The 14,632-nt window shown below is 38.4% G+C and overlaps 2 protein-coding genes across 2 annotated transcripts; both read left to right on the top strand.

Annotated features, from left to right (window-relative positions):
• Positions 1-8,785: 8,785 nt before the first annotated feature.
• LOC117466346 (olfactory receptor 6N1-like) lies at positions 8,786-9,757 on the top strand. The gene has a single exon (XM_034109554.2). The coding sequence runs from the start codon at positions 8,786-8,788 to the stop codon at positions 9,755-9,757; it is 972 nt and encodes a 323-aa protein (XP_033965445.2).
• A 2,643-nt stretch (positions 9,758-12,400) lies between these two features.
• On the top strand, positions 12,401-13,342 carry LOC117467051 (olfactory receptor 4P4-like). The gene has a single exon (XM_034110617.1). The coding sequence runs from the start codon at positions 12,413-12,415 to the stop codon at positions 13,340-13,342; it is 930 nt and encodes a 309-aa protein (XP_033966508.1). The 5' UTR covers positions 12,401-12,412.
• Positions 13,343-14,632: the final 1,290 nt, after the last annotated feature.

Below are 14,632 nucleotides of genomic sequence, written 5' to 3'. Positions count from 1 at the left end.
ATGTTTTTTCTGTAGCACCGGACAATTCTACCTCAATAATATAATACATTAATCGTGTTTTACGTGAACCTCATCATGACACTCGAGAGGACGGCAGGATTGTAATTTCCCGTGTTCAGTGAATGCAACAGAGGCAAGACACGAGACCAATCAGAGAGTTGCATGGAAATAAAAGTCTGCTTGTGTCATTCAAACCCTCTGTTTGTGTGTGTGTGTGTGTGTGTGTGTGTGTGTGTGTGTGTGTGTGTGTGTGTGTGTGTGTGTGTGTGTGTGTGTGTGTGTGTGTGTGTGTGTGTGTGTGTGTGTGTGTGTGTGTGTGTGTGTGTGTGTGTGTGTGTGTGTGCGTGCGTGCGTGCGTAGACATAGCGCATTTAGTGTGTGTGAGAGAGGGAGAGAGAGAGAGAGGGACTGGTGCCAGCAGCAGGGACCGTGTTGTTAGCATCTGGTTAGCTAGCTGCACTAACGGACATACGGAGCTGTTGCTGTTGGTTCCACAACAAGCTGGAGGAGAGCTCTCCTCTCAGACTGAGAGGCTCAGGTGAGCTAAAGGACTCTCTGAGTGTTTAGATAGTTAACTTTAGTCTAAGTTATCTCAGTGGGTCTCAAACGGTTTGGTCACAAATTATTCAAAAGATTATTTCCGCGGCACACCTTCATATGATCATTATAGTTATAAAACAAATAAGAGAATAAAGGAAAAACAGTTATGAAATACTATATCGCAGTAAAACAAGAATACAGTTTGAAAGAGGAGTGATTTGTAAAATATCCATAAAGAAAAAGAACATCTGCTTACAGTTGTGTTTCATCTGGGTGTTGAGAGATGTATCCATAGATGTCTTAATGTTGCTCTTAAAGTGCACCAGATTGATGCTTTTAACTTCAATATTTAAAAAAAAAATCTTCCCGGGGGAGCATCCCCCCGGACCCCCCTAGATGAGGTGAGGTCCGCTCCCCACTCGTAAAAATAAAAGCACTTTACCCCTGCCTATATGCGATGAGCTGATTATCGAGCCTTCATTGTAACAGTCGCGGGTGTACTGTGTGTTTGCGTGTGTGGGGATTGCTTTTGTGCGTGCTCAAAAGTGCCCGTAATAGTGGTCACTGGAGTCCAGCACCTCAGCACCCCCACTCAAAATACCTTCCCGCGCCTCTGGGCGGAGTCACAGTTTTACACGCTTCTCTGCGCTCTCTTCTAGGCAGTCATCTATGAATCCCGAACCCAATAAAATACCCAATATTAGCGGTGTGTGTGTCTGCCCAAGGACAATTTAAGGTAAAACTTAATAGAGGTGTCATACATAATAACTAATGCTGTCAAAATTATCGCGTTAACGGCGGTAATTAATTTTTTGAATTAATTGCGTTAAAATATTTAACGCATTTAACGAATGCGCAGAATGCCCGCCTCATACATCCCACCAGTCAGGGTGCGAACTGGAGGGGAGCAGGGGGAGCTATGGCTCCCCTAGTGGTGACATGAGCTCCCCTGGGAACATGGTTTGTGACATTTGGGTGGAGCTCTCTAAAATACTGATATGATGACCAAATAAATTCCATTTTGGGCATGTTTTTTTTTTTCAAAGGTGTAAAATAAGTGAAATAAAATTATATTTAGAGTTTATGATTCATGAAAAAAGTGTCGCCTGCTTGCACGCTGCCCGCAGCTCCACCCACTACCCACTCACTCGTTTAGTTAGCACTGCATGTTTACCAGGCATTGTTGCTGCTGCTGACATGTCGAAAAGAAAAAAACAACGTACCTTGGGCAATTTCTTTAAAAAGACGGCCAAACAACCTGATCAAGAAGACCAACCGAATGTAGATGGTGGTAGCACATCGTACGTTGTGACTGCTGCTACAACAGAACCGAGAGAGGAGGGAGCTAACGTCAGTGCTAGTGCTAACTTGACAGCTAACGTTAACTTGGGGGCTGAAGAGACACAAGAAGACGAGCCGTTGTGTAGTGTGTGTGGCGTCGCGTCTCTCCAGGCAGTGAGAGGGTTGTGTTGTGCTATAGCTGTATTATTAATATTAATATTGTTCATGGTTGGTGCCGCTGGCTGCTCTTATCGCGTGTGTTCGGCTCTGTGTAGGCTACAGCCATAATAGGCTATAGCCCATGTGAAACAATGTAGCCTGTTTTTGAGTCATTTTAAATGTATTTAATTAAACAGTCAAACGTTACATTGGTAGTTCGTGGATTATTTATTATCAAGTTGATTGAAGTTTGCGTAGCCAATACATGCTCGGGAAATCTGTTGACATGAACATGATCCATCAGGACGTTTCATGTAAATGTAGACCTGTGGCACCACCCCGTGTGCAACAGATGTTCTCTTTATAATAGGCCTATGTCTGTGCTGTTGCTATTAATGCACGGATCAGCATTTACCCCCCCCCCCCCCCGCAAAAAAATAAATAAATCCCGGCTCCCCCGGAGACCGTGGTATAGTTCGCACACTGCCACGAGTGGCAGCGCCAGGGTATGGCTGGGGTCGGCTACAGCCATACCAAGAAATGGCTTAGCCCCACCATGAACAATGATGTTAAAGTAAGCAAAATAAAGTCCGCCAACTCGCGCAGAGTAAATTGCACAGACAGCAGTTAGTAAGATTGATTTCAGTAGCCACTTGTCTGGAAATACCGAAGACCAGAAACGGTTTTGAGAACTTTTGTCACGTAGTGATCGTCTTCTCAAGAGAACATCTTTGATAATGTCTTCTGGCCAATCAGAATAAAGATAACGGCGTGGTGTTGTTTGTTAGAAATTAAAATCAATATTGATATGGCGTAATTTGAATTAAATACACTATTTTAATTTAAATCAGTTTTATTCTGAAAAACCTGAAGTTCACTAACTATTAACTTAATACTTTTATTCTGAAAATGCTTCACTTCCGGTTAGCATTAGCATGTGGCGAAATGCTGCATTTTCAAACCATGAATCAACGGTGAAATGACATGTGATGTTGTACACTGAGCACACTGGGTTTAGCACTCATGTATTGCCGCTGAATAACGTTTATTAGGGAATGTTTAAATAACCACAGACACCAGAATGATATAATTTAACAACAGAAAAAGGCAGGAATTGCATTGGACCCGCCCCCCGACGACGCCGGCCAATAGGAGAAGACCTCAGATGACAACAGGAAGAGCAAGCCAAGGATTGACCGCTTCTCCCTGCTGACCTGGACTGACTGGTCGGATGAGGAGAGCGCCTCCACTCGCACATTTCATTTTGTACACCACCGCATCTTTTGTGTAATTAAATGCTGTTCACTTTTATAAGCTTTATAATACTTTTGCTGTAGTACATCTCTATATACATCGAAACAACATTACGTGTTGATAGAAATCAACACGTAATGAATTAAGACCCCACGGTTTGATGATCGATAGGTGTGTGGGCTGTCTTTCATTTTGACACACAGAACAATGTTATAATAAACATACATACATACTGTAGGCCTATGTTAAGTAAGGGATAATGTGCTGCGACGCCTTCATGCCGATCTAGATCCCTCCGCTTCGCGTCGGGCTCCTGATCTGCCTGTCGGTGTTCTTTTCCCCATAATGACCAAGTCGCTGCACATTATCCCGCTTATTACACGGCCACATTCTCAACAAAGTAACGTTATGACTCCCAATATTAATTGAAATGCTTTTATGGATTTAGAAAATGATTTTATTGATTTAAAAAATAGTTGTATGTATTGATTTAAATTGACATGCATCCGCGAAGAAAAATAGTCCGATGTTACTGTTTGAACTGACGTAGCAACGGCAGGAACTGCTTCGATAGCGTTTTTGAGGAGCTTTCTGATTACAGATTTGAAAACATCGCTGCTTGCTTTAAAAGTAGCACAATTCATTATGTCAAACCTTGGAAAGTATCTCGATATCCCTGCCCTGATGCCAAAGTAACTGCACACTGTATGTTTTGCCATTTGATGTATATGTCTGGACCGCTGCGTAAAGGAGGGTTTCTGCCCGTTACTTCTCGCTGTTTTCTTGTCCCTCTTGTCTTTTTCTTTTCTTCACTGGGGACTCATCAGCCACTAACTATTACTCCAAATTACTGTGCTCTCCAAATATATTAAAATGAATGTTAAAATCCTCCATGTTGCTATCACACGCCAGCGGAAAACTAAAGACAATCAGACAGTTTGCTTGCTTTTCAAACTGTTACATTTGAAAAACAGTGAGAGCGTCTCTTGTCAGTTTGAAAAGCCAACGGTAGGACCTGCTTGCGTTTTTGAGGAGCTTTTTGATTACAGATTTGAAAACATCGCTCCTTGCTTTAAAAGTAGCACAATTCATGATGTCAAACCTTGGAAAGTATCTAGATATCCTGCCCTGATGCCAAGGTAACTGGCAAGTGAATATGTGTCGCCGTTTGATGTGTATGTCTGGACCGCTGCGTAAAAAGGAGGGTTTCTGCCCCGTTACTTCTCCGCTGTTTTTCTTGTCCCAGTTCGAAAAGCAAACTGCATGCAGTTTGCTTTTCGGCCCAACTGTATACAGTTCCATCGACCGGACTTCTTTCTGAAGATGTGAGCGTCCTTAACAACGGTCAATAAGTCCTTGACAGCGGTCTGTCTGTTCGGTATTAACAACGTGTCACGTGTTCTGAATTGACCAATCAGAATCGAGTATTCAACTAAGCCATGTAATAAATGGATTTATTACATGTACCTTATCCGTTCGCTGTCACTGATCATTGTGGAGAGCAGGCAGACGTTTTTTTTTGTATTATAGCATTTATCGGATGGAATCAATACATGGGCTGCACAGGTTGTCATGGCCGACTATCACAAGTAGAATCATAATGAAAAATACGCCAGTAAAATGTGCCTGTAGAAAACGGCTTATGCCACAATAGGATAGCAACAAGTAGTCAATATAGTCAGTTTAGCTTCGGTTGCTATGCTAACATCACCCATTTTATACCAGAGAAACTTTCATAACAGCATTGTGATGCCAAACAGCGTCAATTCATCTTATGGGGATGGGGGATATTTATCAGCTGCTTGTGAGACAGTCAGACAGTGAATACTTTACAGTGGCCACTGCCATGAGTTAACGGGAGAATAAACTCCAGTGGAAGAGCAGCCAGCACTGCAGCGGTCGGTAAATGCAGCTGAAACACATTAATAAACAATGAACCACGGCACTCTGGAGAAAAGTACAAGGGTTGAGAAGTAGTTATTTAATTTAATCTGGCTTCGTATGATTAAAAGTAGCACGACCATCGACCCAAGGCAGTCCCCCATTGTTGTTGTTGTGAGCGGCGTCGGGGAGAAAATCAGCGATGTAAACGGTGACGTCATGACGCAGCCGCGGCAGAACCAGTCGGGCTCTGGGCGGTGTGAACAAAACGGGGGCTGAAAAGAAAAACCAGTTCCGAACCAGAAGAGCGCTAGCACGGAGCTAGAACGGGAACCGCGTTGGTGGGAAAGGGGCAACAGTCTTCTAATCCATACAATCCATTCAACCTCTCTGTCCTCTGCAGATTGTGCGATGGCCTAAAATCTGTTAGTGAAACATTCAATATCACTTCAGTCGCAATATTTTTGCTACTTGCCAGATAGATTGCTAACAGAATAAGCTCATTATGTTAATTGAAAACATTACCCTGTTGTCATCACATTTCCTTCAAAACCTTCATAACATATTTCCAAGGAGACTAATTGACCTTCATTACAGGTGACCTTTAGTTTGTGTGAAGAATGAAATAAATAGGTATTCAGTAATTCATAGAACCACATTGTTTTTCTTTTTTAGTTATTATTTCTTTTAGCCAAAAGTCCACAGTAATATATTTGCATATTTGGTTCCACCTTTGGTCGCCTCAACAGCCCAGTGATTGGCCGGTTGCATTCTCAAGGCTGTTTTTGTTTTGACAAAACAGATAAATCGTTTGGTGCCGCCACATTTAACTGTCACTTCTTTTGGCCACACAGCCTTGGATACTCAGCTCTCTGCAAACTACTGGTAACTGTGTCGTTTGGATTTACAAAATGTACACCACCCCAAATTGATCATGTTGTTGATAGTGCTATAGATGCACTGCGAATAAAATTAGATTCTGTTGCTCCTTTGAAAAAGAAGAAAATAAAACAACATAGATTAGCTCCATGGCATAATGCCGAAACCCGCAAAATAAAGCAAAAGTCTAGACAACTTGAAAGGATATGGCGTTCCACTAAACTTGAAGAATCTCGTTTAATTTGGCATATTACTCTCAATGAATATAAGAAAGCACTGCGTAAAGCGAGAGCAGCCTACTACTCTTCATTAATAGATGAGAATAAGAATAATGCAAGATTTCTTTTCAGCACTGTAGCCAGGCTGACAGAGAGCCACAGCTCGATTGAGCCTTCTATTCCCTTAGCACTCAGTAGTAATGATTTTATGTGCTTTTTTAACGATAAAATTGTTACTCTTAGAAACAAAATTAATGACCTCTTGCCTTCGACCAGTATAGTGTTATCAACAGCTCCCGGAATCGTAAGTTCTAATATTACACTAGATAGTAAACTAGAATGCTTTTCAGCCATTAACCTTGAACAATTACATTCAATGATTCTCTCTTCTAAACCATCAACGTGTATGTTAGACCCAATTCCAACTAAGCTGTTGAAGGAAGTTTTTCCATTAATTAGCACTTCTTTATTAAATATTATGAATATGTCTTTATTATCAGGCTATGTTCCACAATCATTCAAAGTAGCAGTGATAAAACCGCTTCTTAAAAAGCACAACCTCGATCCAGAGGTTTTAGCCAACTATAGACCTATTTCTAATCTTCCGTTCCTCTCAAAAATTCTTGAGAAAGCGGTCGCAAAACAGTTGTGTGATTACTTAAAAAACAATGATTTATTTGAAGATTTTCAGTCTGGCTTTAGAACACATCATAGCACAGAGACAGCTCTGGTTAAAGTCACAAATGATATTTTAATAGCCTCAGACAAGGGACTTGTCTCTATTCTTGTTTTGCTCGATCTTAGTGCTGCATTTGATACTATCGACCATGATATCCTATTGCAAAGACTAGAGCACTTAGTTGGCATACAGGGAACTGCTTTAGGCTGGTTTAGGTCCTATATATCTGAACGCTCTCAGTTTGTACGTGTTAACGATGAATCTTCCACGCAAACCAAAGTTAGCCATGGAGTGCCACAGGGCTCAGTGCTCGGACCTATTTTGTTCACATTATATATGCTTCCGTTAGGCAATATTATAAGGAATCATTCTGTAAACTTTCATTGTTATGCGGATGATACTCAACTATATTTATCAATCAAGCCTGATGAAATTAATCATCTAAATAAAATTCAAGACTGCCTTAAGGACTTAAAAACGTGGATGACCTTAAACTTTTTGATGTTAAACACGACCAAAACTGAAGTTATTGTACTTGGCCCGAAGAATCTACGAAACAAATTATCTAAAGACATACTAACTATGGATGGCATTAATTTGGCCTCCAGTGAGACTGTAAGGAATCTTGGTGTTATATTTGATCAGGATTTATCCTTTAACGCCCACATAAAATCAATTTCAAGGACCGCCTACTTCCATCTACGTAACATTGCAAAAATCAGGCATATCTTGCCTCAAAACGATGCAGAGAAACTAGTCCATGCATTTGTTACTTCTAGGCTGGATTATTGTAACTCTTTATTATCAGGGAGTACCAAGAAGTCAATCAAGTCGCTTCAGCTGATTCAAAATGCTGCGGCTCGTGTACTAACCAGCGTTAGGAAAAGGGACCACATTACTCCTGTTCTGGCTGCCTTACACTGGCTCCCTATAGAACACAGGATAGAATTTAAAATTCTTCTTCTCGCCTACAAAGCCCTTAATGGGCAGGCGCCATCTTAGAGGGTATAAAAGAACTCATTATACCCTACTGTCCTACTAGGGCATTGCGTTCCAAGAATGCAGGGTTGTTGGTTGTTCCTAGAATCTTTAAAAGTACAATGGGAGCCAGAGCCTTTTCTTATCAAGCTCCACATTTGTGGAATCAGCTTCCAGTTTGTGTTCGGGCGGCAGACACCCTATCCGTTTTTAAGAGTGCGCTTAAGACCTTCCTTTTTGATAAAGCTTATAGTTAGGGCTGATTAGATTCAGCCCCTAGTTTTGCTGATATAGGCTTAGTTTGTCGGGGGACATCTTACTTCTTCCTTCTCTCTGTCTATACCCGTGTACTCTCATGTTCCGATTAACCCAGCTTCCCCAAATGTCTTTCTTTTTGGTGTCTATATACGCTGGGATCCGGAGTCATGGATGATCCTGCGGTCCTGTGTCCTGGATCGCGAGCGCTGGATCTTGAGTCGTGGCTGTGGTCCTGGATCATAGGTCCTGGATGGATATCCTCGTGGATTCATCTTCCTATTATACACACATGCATTTCCAAACATTTGGACTACCTATGTTGCAAATGTATTATCTTTTCAATTTACACACGGCATCTATTGCACGTCTGTCCGTCCTGGGAGAGGGATCCCTCCTCTGTTGCTCTCCCTGAGGTTTCTCCCATTTTTCCCTTTAAACTGGGTTTTCTTTGGAAGTTTTTCCTTGTACGATGTGAGGGTCTAAGGACAGAGGGTGTCGTATTGTCATACTGATATTCTGTACACACTGTGAAGACCACTGAGACAAATGTAACATTTGTGATATTGGGCTATATAAATAAACATTGATTGATTGATTGATTGATTTAATTCTAAATGTATGTGGTGAAATGGGTTTGAGAAATCAAGACAAATTGAAGATGTTTGAAAATGTTTCTTCTGCCACAGTGTTTACTCTTTCAGGTTTATATTTTACATTTGAAGAAAGAATGACCCTCTTCTGCTTGACTTTACTGTGGTATCTTATGATCATTTTTGGAAATGTTGCTCTTATTGTTGCTATTATTATGGATAAAAACCTCCATGAGCCTATGTATATATTTGTGTGTAATCTCTGCATTAGTGCTCTGTATGGAACTGTCGGGTTTTACCCAAAGTTTCTTCTGGATCTTCTGTCATCTCATGTCATTTCCTATGCTGGTTGCATGCTTCAAGGTTATGTGATACACTCCTCATCTTGCTGTGATTTTTCTATCTTAGCTTTGATGGCATATGACAGATATGTGGCAATATGTCGACCGCTAGTTTACCATTCAGTTATGACCAGACAGAGAGTCTCACTCTTTGTTGTTTTATCTTGGTTTTTTCCTCTTTTCCTTATGTTCATGAACTCAGCATCCTTATTAGGAATACGTTTATGTGGATCACACATAAAAAGGATCTATTGTGTCAACTGGATGATAGTTACTCTTGCTTGCTCGCCTCCTAAAGCAAATTCTGCAATCGCATATTTTAACATTTTATTCTATTTTGCACATTTCTTGTTTATTGTTTGGTCTTACATGTATTTGATAAGAACGTGCGTATCCTCCAGAAAATGGGGGAAGTTTATACAGACATGCTTGCCACATTTAATCTCTCTAATCATTTTTACCATAGCTGTGCTTTTAGATGTAATGTACATGAGATTTGGGAAAGTTGAGTTCTCTCAAAACTTCTATAATTTCATGGCAATACAATTTCTGCTTGTTCCTCCATTTGTGAATCCATTTCTATATGGTTTCCATCTGACCAAGGTTCGCAACAACATCTTGAAGTTAATTTGTTTTAAAAAGAGAGATGCAAAGTGTCATGTCATGACTTTTCATATCAGAGGCAAGCCGTCAAACTGAGATATAATACATTGAAAATAAATGAATGCATTGTTTTGATTTAAAAATGAAATGTTTTTGAGTCTACATTTATTTGTGAAATGTGTATGTTACAAATTGTTAGTTGACGAGGTAGATTATTGTTGATGTAGTATAACAGGACTGCTACTACACAGAAATGACCTTTTATTCCTCTCACATGATGTATGTATCCCCTTTAAATTGTTTGTTTATAACACATTCTTATTATAATTATTATTCAGCAATCACTTTTGCCATGATGACTGGATGGTTCATGTTACAATTGATTTGTAAATGTTATTTTTAAGGTCTGATGTTAAGGACAACATTTATCTGTTGAATGATTATTAATGTTACTGATATAATATTTACTGTAATGTGTATGAGCTTTTTCTTCTGTAAAATGTCATATTATCCAATAAACTACATGAAACCAAATGATCTGCAGTTGTTTTGTTTGTAATGTAAATCATATAATCTGGGTATTACTTAATCTTAGTAAGCATACTTTTCAAAATAAAAATGAATCTCTGTCAAGATGAAAGAGCAGGAGATATACTAAAATATAAAATGTAAAATCGAGTTACTTGCATATTAATGTTTTTCATTCCACCTTATATTTTATATGCATCAGTGTTCTTAATCATTTAAATAATTTGACTCTAACAATAATTTTAAAGAATCTTGGGTTCACAGATGACAAAACTATAACCAATGCTTAGAAAACTTGTCGTGGTAAAAGTCAACCATAAAATGCATTGTTTAATATAATTTATAAGAAAATCACTTACACAATTTCAAATATACAGTTCATACCTTAATTTAGTCCCAGTAAAACAAGTACAGTAACACTGATTACCCAAATATTACACGTCCTATTTATCAGGAGACAATAATTGGAATAAGATTTGAAAAATAAAAATGTTTTCTGTGTTATGCAGGCAACACAGAGGTGTTACAGCAGGGGTGTCAAACTCAATCTAATCGCGGGCCACATCAGCATTAAGGTTGCACTCAAAGGGCCGGTTGTAACTTTAAGAATATATAAATATACATATATAAATATAAACAATATATTTTTTACATTACATTATTGCCTCTGCATTGGATTATTATCGGATAGGGTAATAACTTCATAATTAACTACATCTGAGAGTAGAAGTCTAGGGCAAAGAATTGCAAAGAATTGCAAGTCTCTTCAGTGCGCATGTCACAAAATGATATGCATTGTGGGACATGTCGATTATGGACATCGTGCTTCTGTAAAGTGGCATGAAACCGTATAATAAACGTATTCTATTTTTTGCATAGCTCTTGTGGGCCAAATAAAATGAAGTCGGGGGCCGGATTTGAGTTTGACACCACATACAGAATGGAGGTTTAAGGGGGCTAAATCTACAGCACATATTCACTTTCCATTTATGGAGAATGTGCTTGTTAGCAGTGGTGCAAAGTAACTAAGTACATTTACTCAAGTACTATACTTCAGTAAAATGTTTAGCTACTTTAACTTTACTTGAGTATTTCTATTTGTTGCTACTTTGTACTTTTACCCCACTACATTTATGTAATACCTTTAGTTACTCTGCAACTTTGGTTTGATAATGTGAAATATAATCAAGTCTTGAATCAGACTACACCTGAGTAAATTCACAAGCAACCCTGCTTTATACAACGTTATTAAAACTAGCTGCACCTTGCAGCTTTGATAACACTTTAATCCATCAATAATAATAATAATAAAAAAAACATATAATATATATTATTCTGAAATTGATCCGCATAATGACTACTTTTAATTTTGGTACTTTTAATATGTTTGGAAGGCAATACTTTTCTAAGTTTACTTGAGTAACATTTTGATTGCAGGACTTTGACTTGTAACAGAGTATTCCTACACTCTGGTACTTTTAATTTTACTCAAGTACAAGATCTGAGTAATTTGTTCACCAGTGCTTGTTAGCAACATACACAGTTTATGGTTAGCAACTGTATGAGACTGGAGCTGTGTGTCAATATTGCAAACGGATGGGGACGGGGAAAAGCCCATAAAATGTATTTAGCATTAAAATAATAAACTTTTCCTTCATATTCACTGACAAAAATCAAAAGGATGTTGGGGTCCACTGCAGGATCTAGGTCACAGGTGTCAAACTTTAGGCTAGTGCCACCTCATTTGATGCCCGTCATCATTTTCATTATCATAAATTATATTAAAAAGTACGGGGTCCAAATCTACACGTCCCACAATGCATCTCTATGTTACGTGCGCACTGAAGCGTCCCTAGCTCAGTTTTCAGCAGCGGGACTTTTTTCTTTTTTTTTCATTCTTTTTGTTTTGCATTGCTCATACAGCAAGCAGAGAGACATAGGAAAGCTCATTCAGATCGTTGATTGGCTGGTATGAATTCCCAGCTCATGTGAAGTTGTAGTCAAACTAATTATTAATAACTGTGAGAGGAGGGAACAGAGTCAGACACTTTGTTACTGATGGAGGTACACTGAGCAGGTGAACAAATTATGTTTTCTAATGAAGTTTAAATGACACGAAGTACCATCAGGTGGCTCTTTTCTCTCTCTAAGGAAGAGGGTAGACAACACAGGGGAAGGAAACACATTATTTCTGTTATAACATTTGTTCAACAACATTTTCTGATGGATAATGTCTCTCTCATAACTATGTTTGTTCTTTCAGGCTTTAATGAAACAGAAAACTACCAAGCTTATATCTTTGCTCTCACTTTACTGTGTTACTGTTTTATTGTGCTGGTAAATGTTTCTCTGATTGTGACTGTCATCTTGGACAAAAACCTGCATGAACCAATGTATATTCTACTGTGCACATTTTGCATGAATGGACTTTATGGGACTACAGGTTTCTACCCAAAGTTTCTCTGGGATCTGCTTTCTCCTGTTCATGTTATCTCTTATTCTGGATGCCTTATTCAGGCTCTGGTCATGTACTCATTTGCCTGCAGTGATCTGTCCATTCTTGCAGTCATGGCATACGACAGATATGTGGCTATATGTCGACCCCTGCAGTACAACTCTATAATGTCAAAGCAAAGAGTTGCTCTGTTAGTCTGCTTTTCCTGCTTAACACCTTTCTGCATTATCGGCACAAATATTATTCTAACGTCTAGATTAAAGTTATGCAGCCCACATATTACCAGACTATTCTGTGTGAATTGGATTATTGTTAAACTTGCGTGTTTCCCAGCTGACACTTTGGTTAACAACATAGTTGCATACATAACAATAATCATTTACGTATTTCATGGTTTATTTATCGTCTGGTCTTACATGTATCTCATCAAAACATGTGTGCATTCTAAAGAAAATAGAGCTAAATTCATGCAGACATGTGTGCCACATTTAATCTCCTTAATCACTTTTCTTGTGGCTATCCTTTTAGACATTATGAATATACGATATGGTTCCAAGGATTTATCTCAAACATTTCAAAACTTTATTGCAATAGAATTTCTTCTCATACCTCCAATTGTAAATCCTCTCATTTATGGTTTTAAATTGACTAAAATTAGAAAAAGAGTTATTGGTGCTATTACTTTTAAAGTTAAATGACGTTTGTCTTGCAAGGCTGAGAAAATAACAAGTCCTATAATAATGAACCTATATATTTTTCTTTTTGTAGACTATATTTGAATCATATGTTTTGCATGCAATGTAATCTTTGCAAATGTAGATGATCTGCTTTTACCTTAACATTGCAGTAAATGTAGAGCTTATTGTATTTGTAAGTACATCTTAACCCTTGTTTGGTGTTCATATCTGTGTTACTCAGCCAGTGTTTGTGGGTCTGGTGGACCTGCTGCCTTTTTGGGGCTTCAATTCAACACAATCAAAATATCCTATGTTAACAGATGTTTACTTCATCTCAATTACAAGCAATATAAACAGCATATATGGTTAATATTTGCCCTTTTACATTTATCCCGAACACCCTGTATGTAATGTAAATGCGGGGGGGGGGGGGGGGTGTTCTGATATATATTCCTCACAGAAAATGAGCCAAGGCCATTGAGTGTGGGTTTGAAAAAATCATTTATCATTTCATTTTTCTTTAGCTAAATAATGAAAACAGGTCCCACAGACCCGAACACCATACAAGGGTTAGATACTCTATGTATACCAAACAGTTTGCTTATTGTATATTCACACTTATTAATTGTGCATGCTTCCTTGTCTGTTTGCCTCATTGCAGTAAGGAATAAAATGAATGTTTACATTAAACTAAAATTGTCTCTTTTTTTCTCCTCATTTTCAGTAACTTGATTTGAGACAATACAAATAATTCCAAACAGAATTCTGGTGGTATTTTATTTTGAATTAAATTATTTTTGTCTAGTTTTTTACATGCACAATTGCTTTGCATATGAAGTCTTTCATTTTTAACTATAAACTTTGCATAGTGTTTGTTTTTAGTTTTAGCCGTTGGTCATCGTACAGTTTAATTGTGTGCATATCTCAAATGAACTGTTTTCACAAAATATATTTGCACTTTTCACCTATGTAATTCATGACAAATGTTCCCTTGTTACACTATCCTTAAGACAAAAGTTGTTGAAGTAATGTGGTTTGGTTAAAAATGTTTAGCTCAAACCTTTCACAACGTTTTGTTAGTACAGTTTCTTCTCATACATTATAACCTTAAATCTCTCTTTAATGGTTGGAGTTTGAGATGTATGGATGTTAATACTTTTTTTTCTAAAGGCACAGCTTGACCAGCTTGTGGCTGTGTTTTACTGGATGTTTTGCACATTTGGAAAATGTTAGCTTGGTATGCCTTGAAAAATCAGCTGAAAACTTCAAAACCCCGAAATATCCACATTTAGCTGAGTCTAGTCAGTTGTA

This window comes from Pseudochaenichthys georgianus, chromosome 21 (assembly GCF_902827115.2).
Source record: "Pseudochaenichthys georgianus chromosome 21, fPseGeo1.2, whole genome shotgun sequence".
Taxonomy (NCBI): Eukaryota; Metazoa; Chordata; class Actinopteri; order Perciformes; family Channichthyidae; genus Pseudochaenichthys; species Pseudochaenichthys georgianus.
Note: the sequence above shows the minus strand (reverse complement) of the source record. Positions and strands in the feature narration are given on the sequence as shown.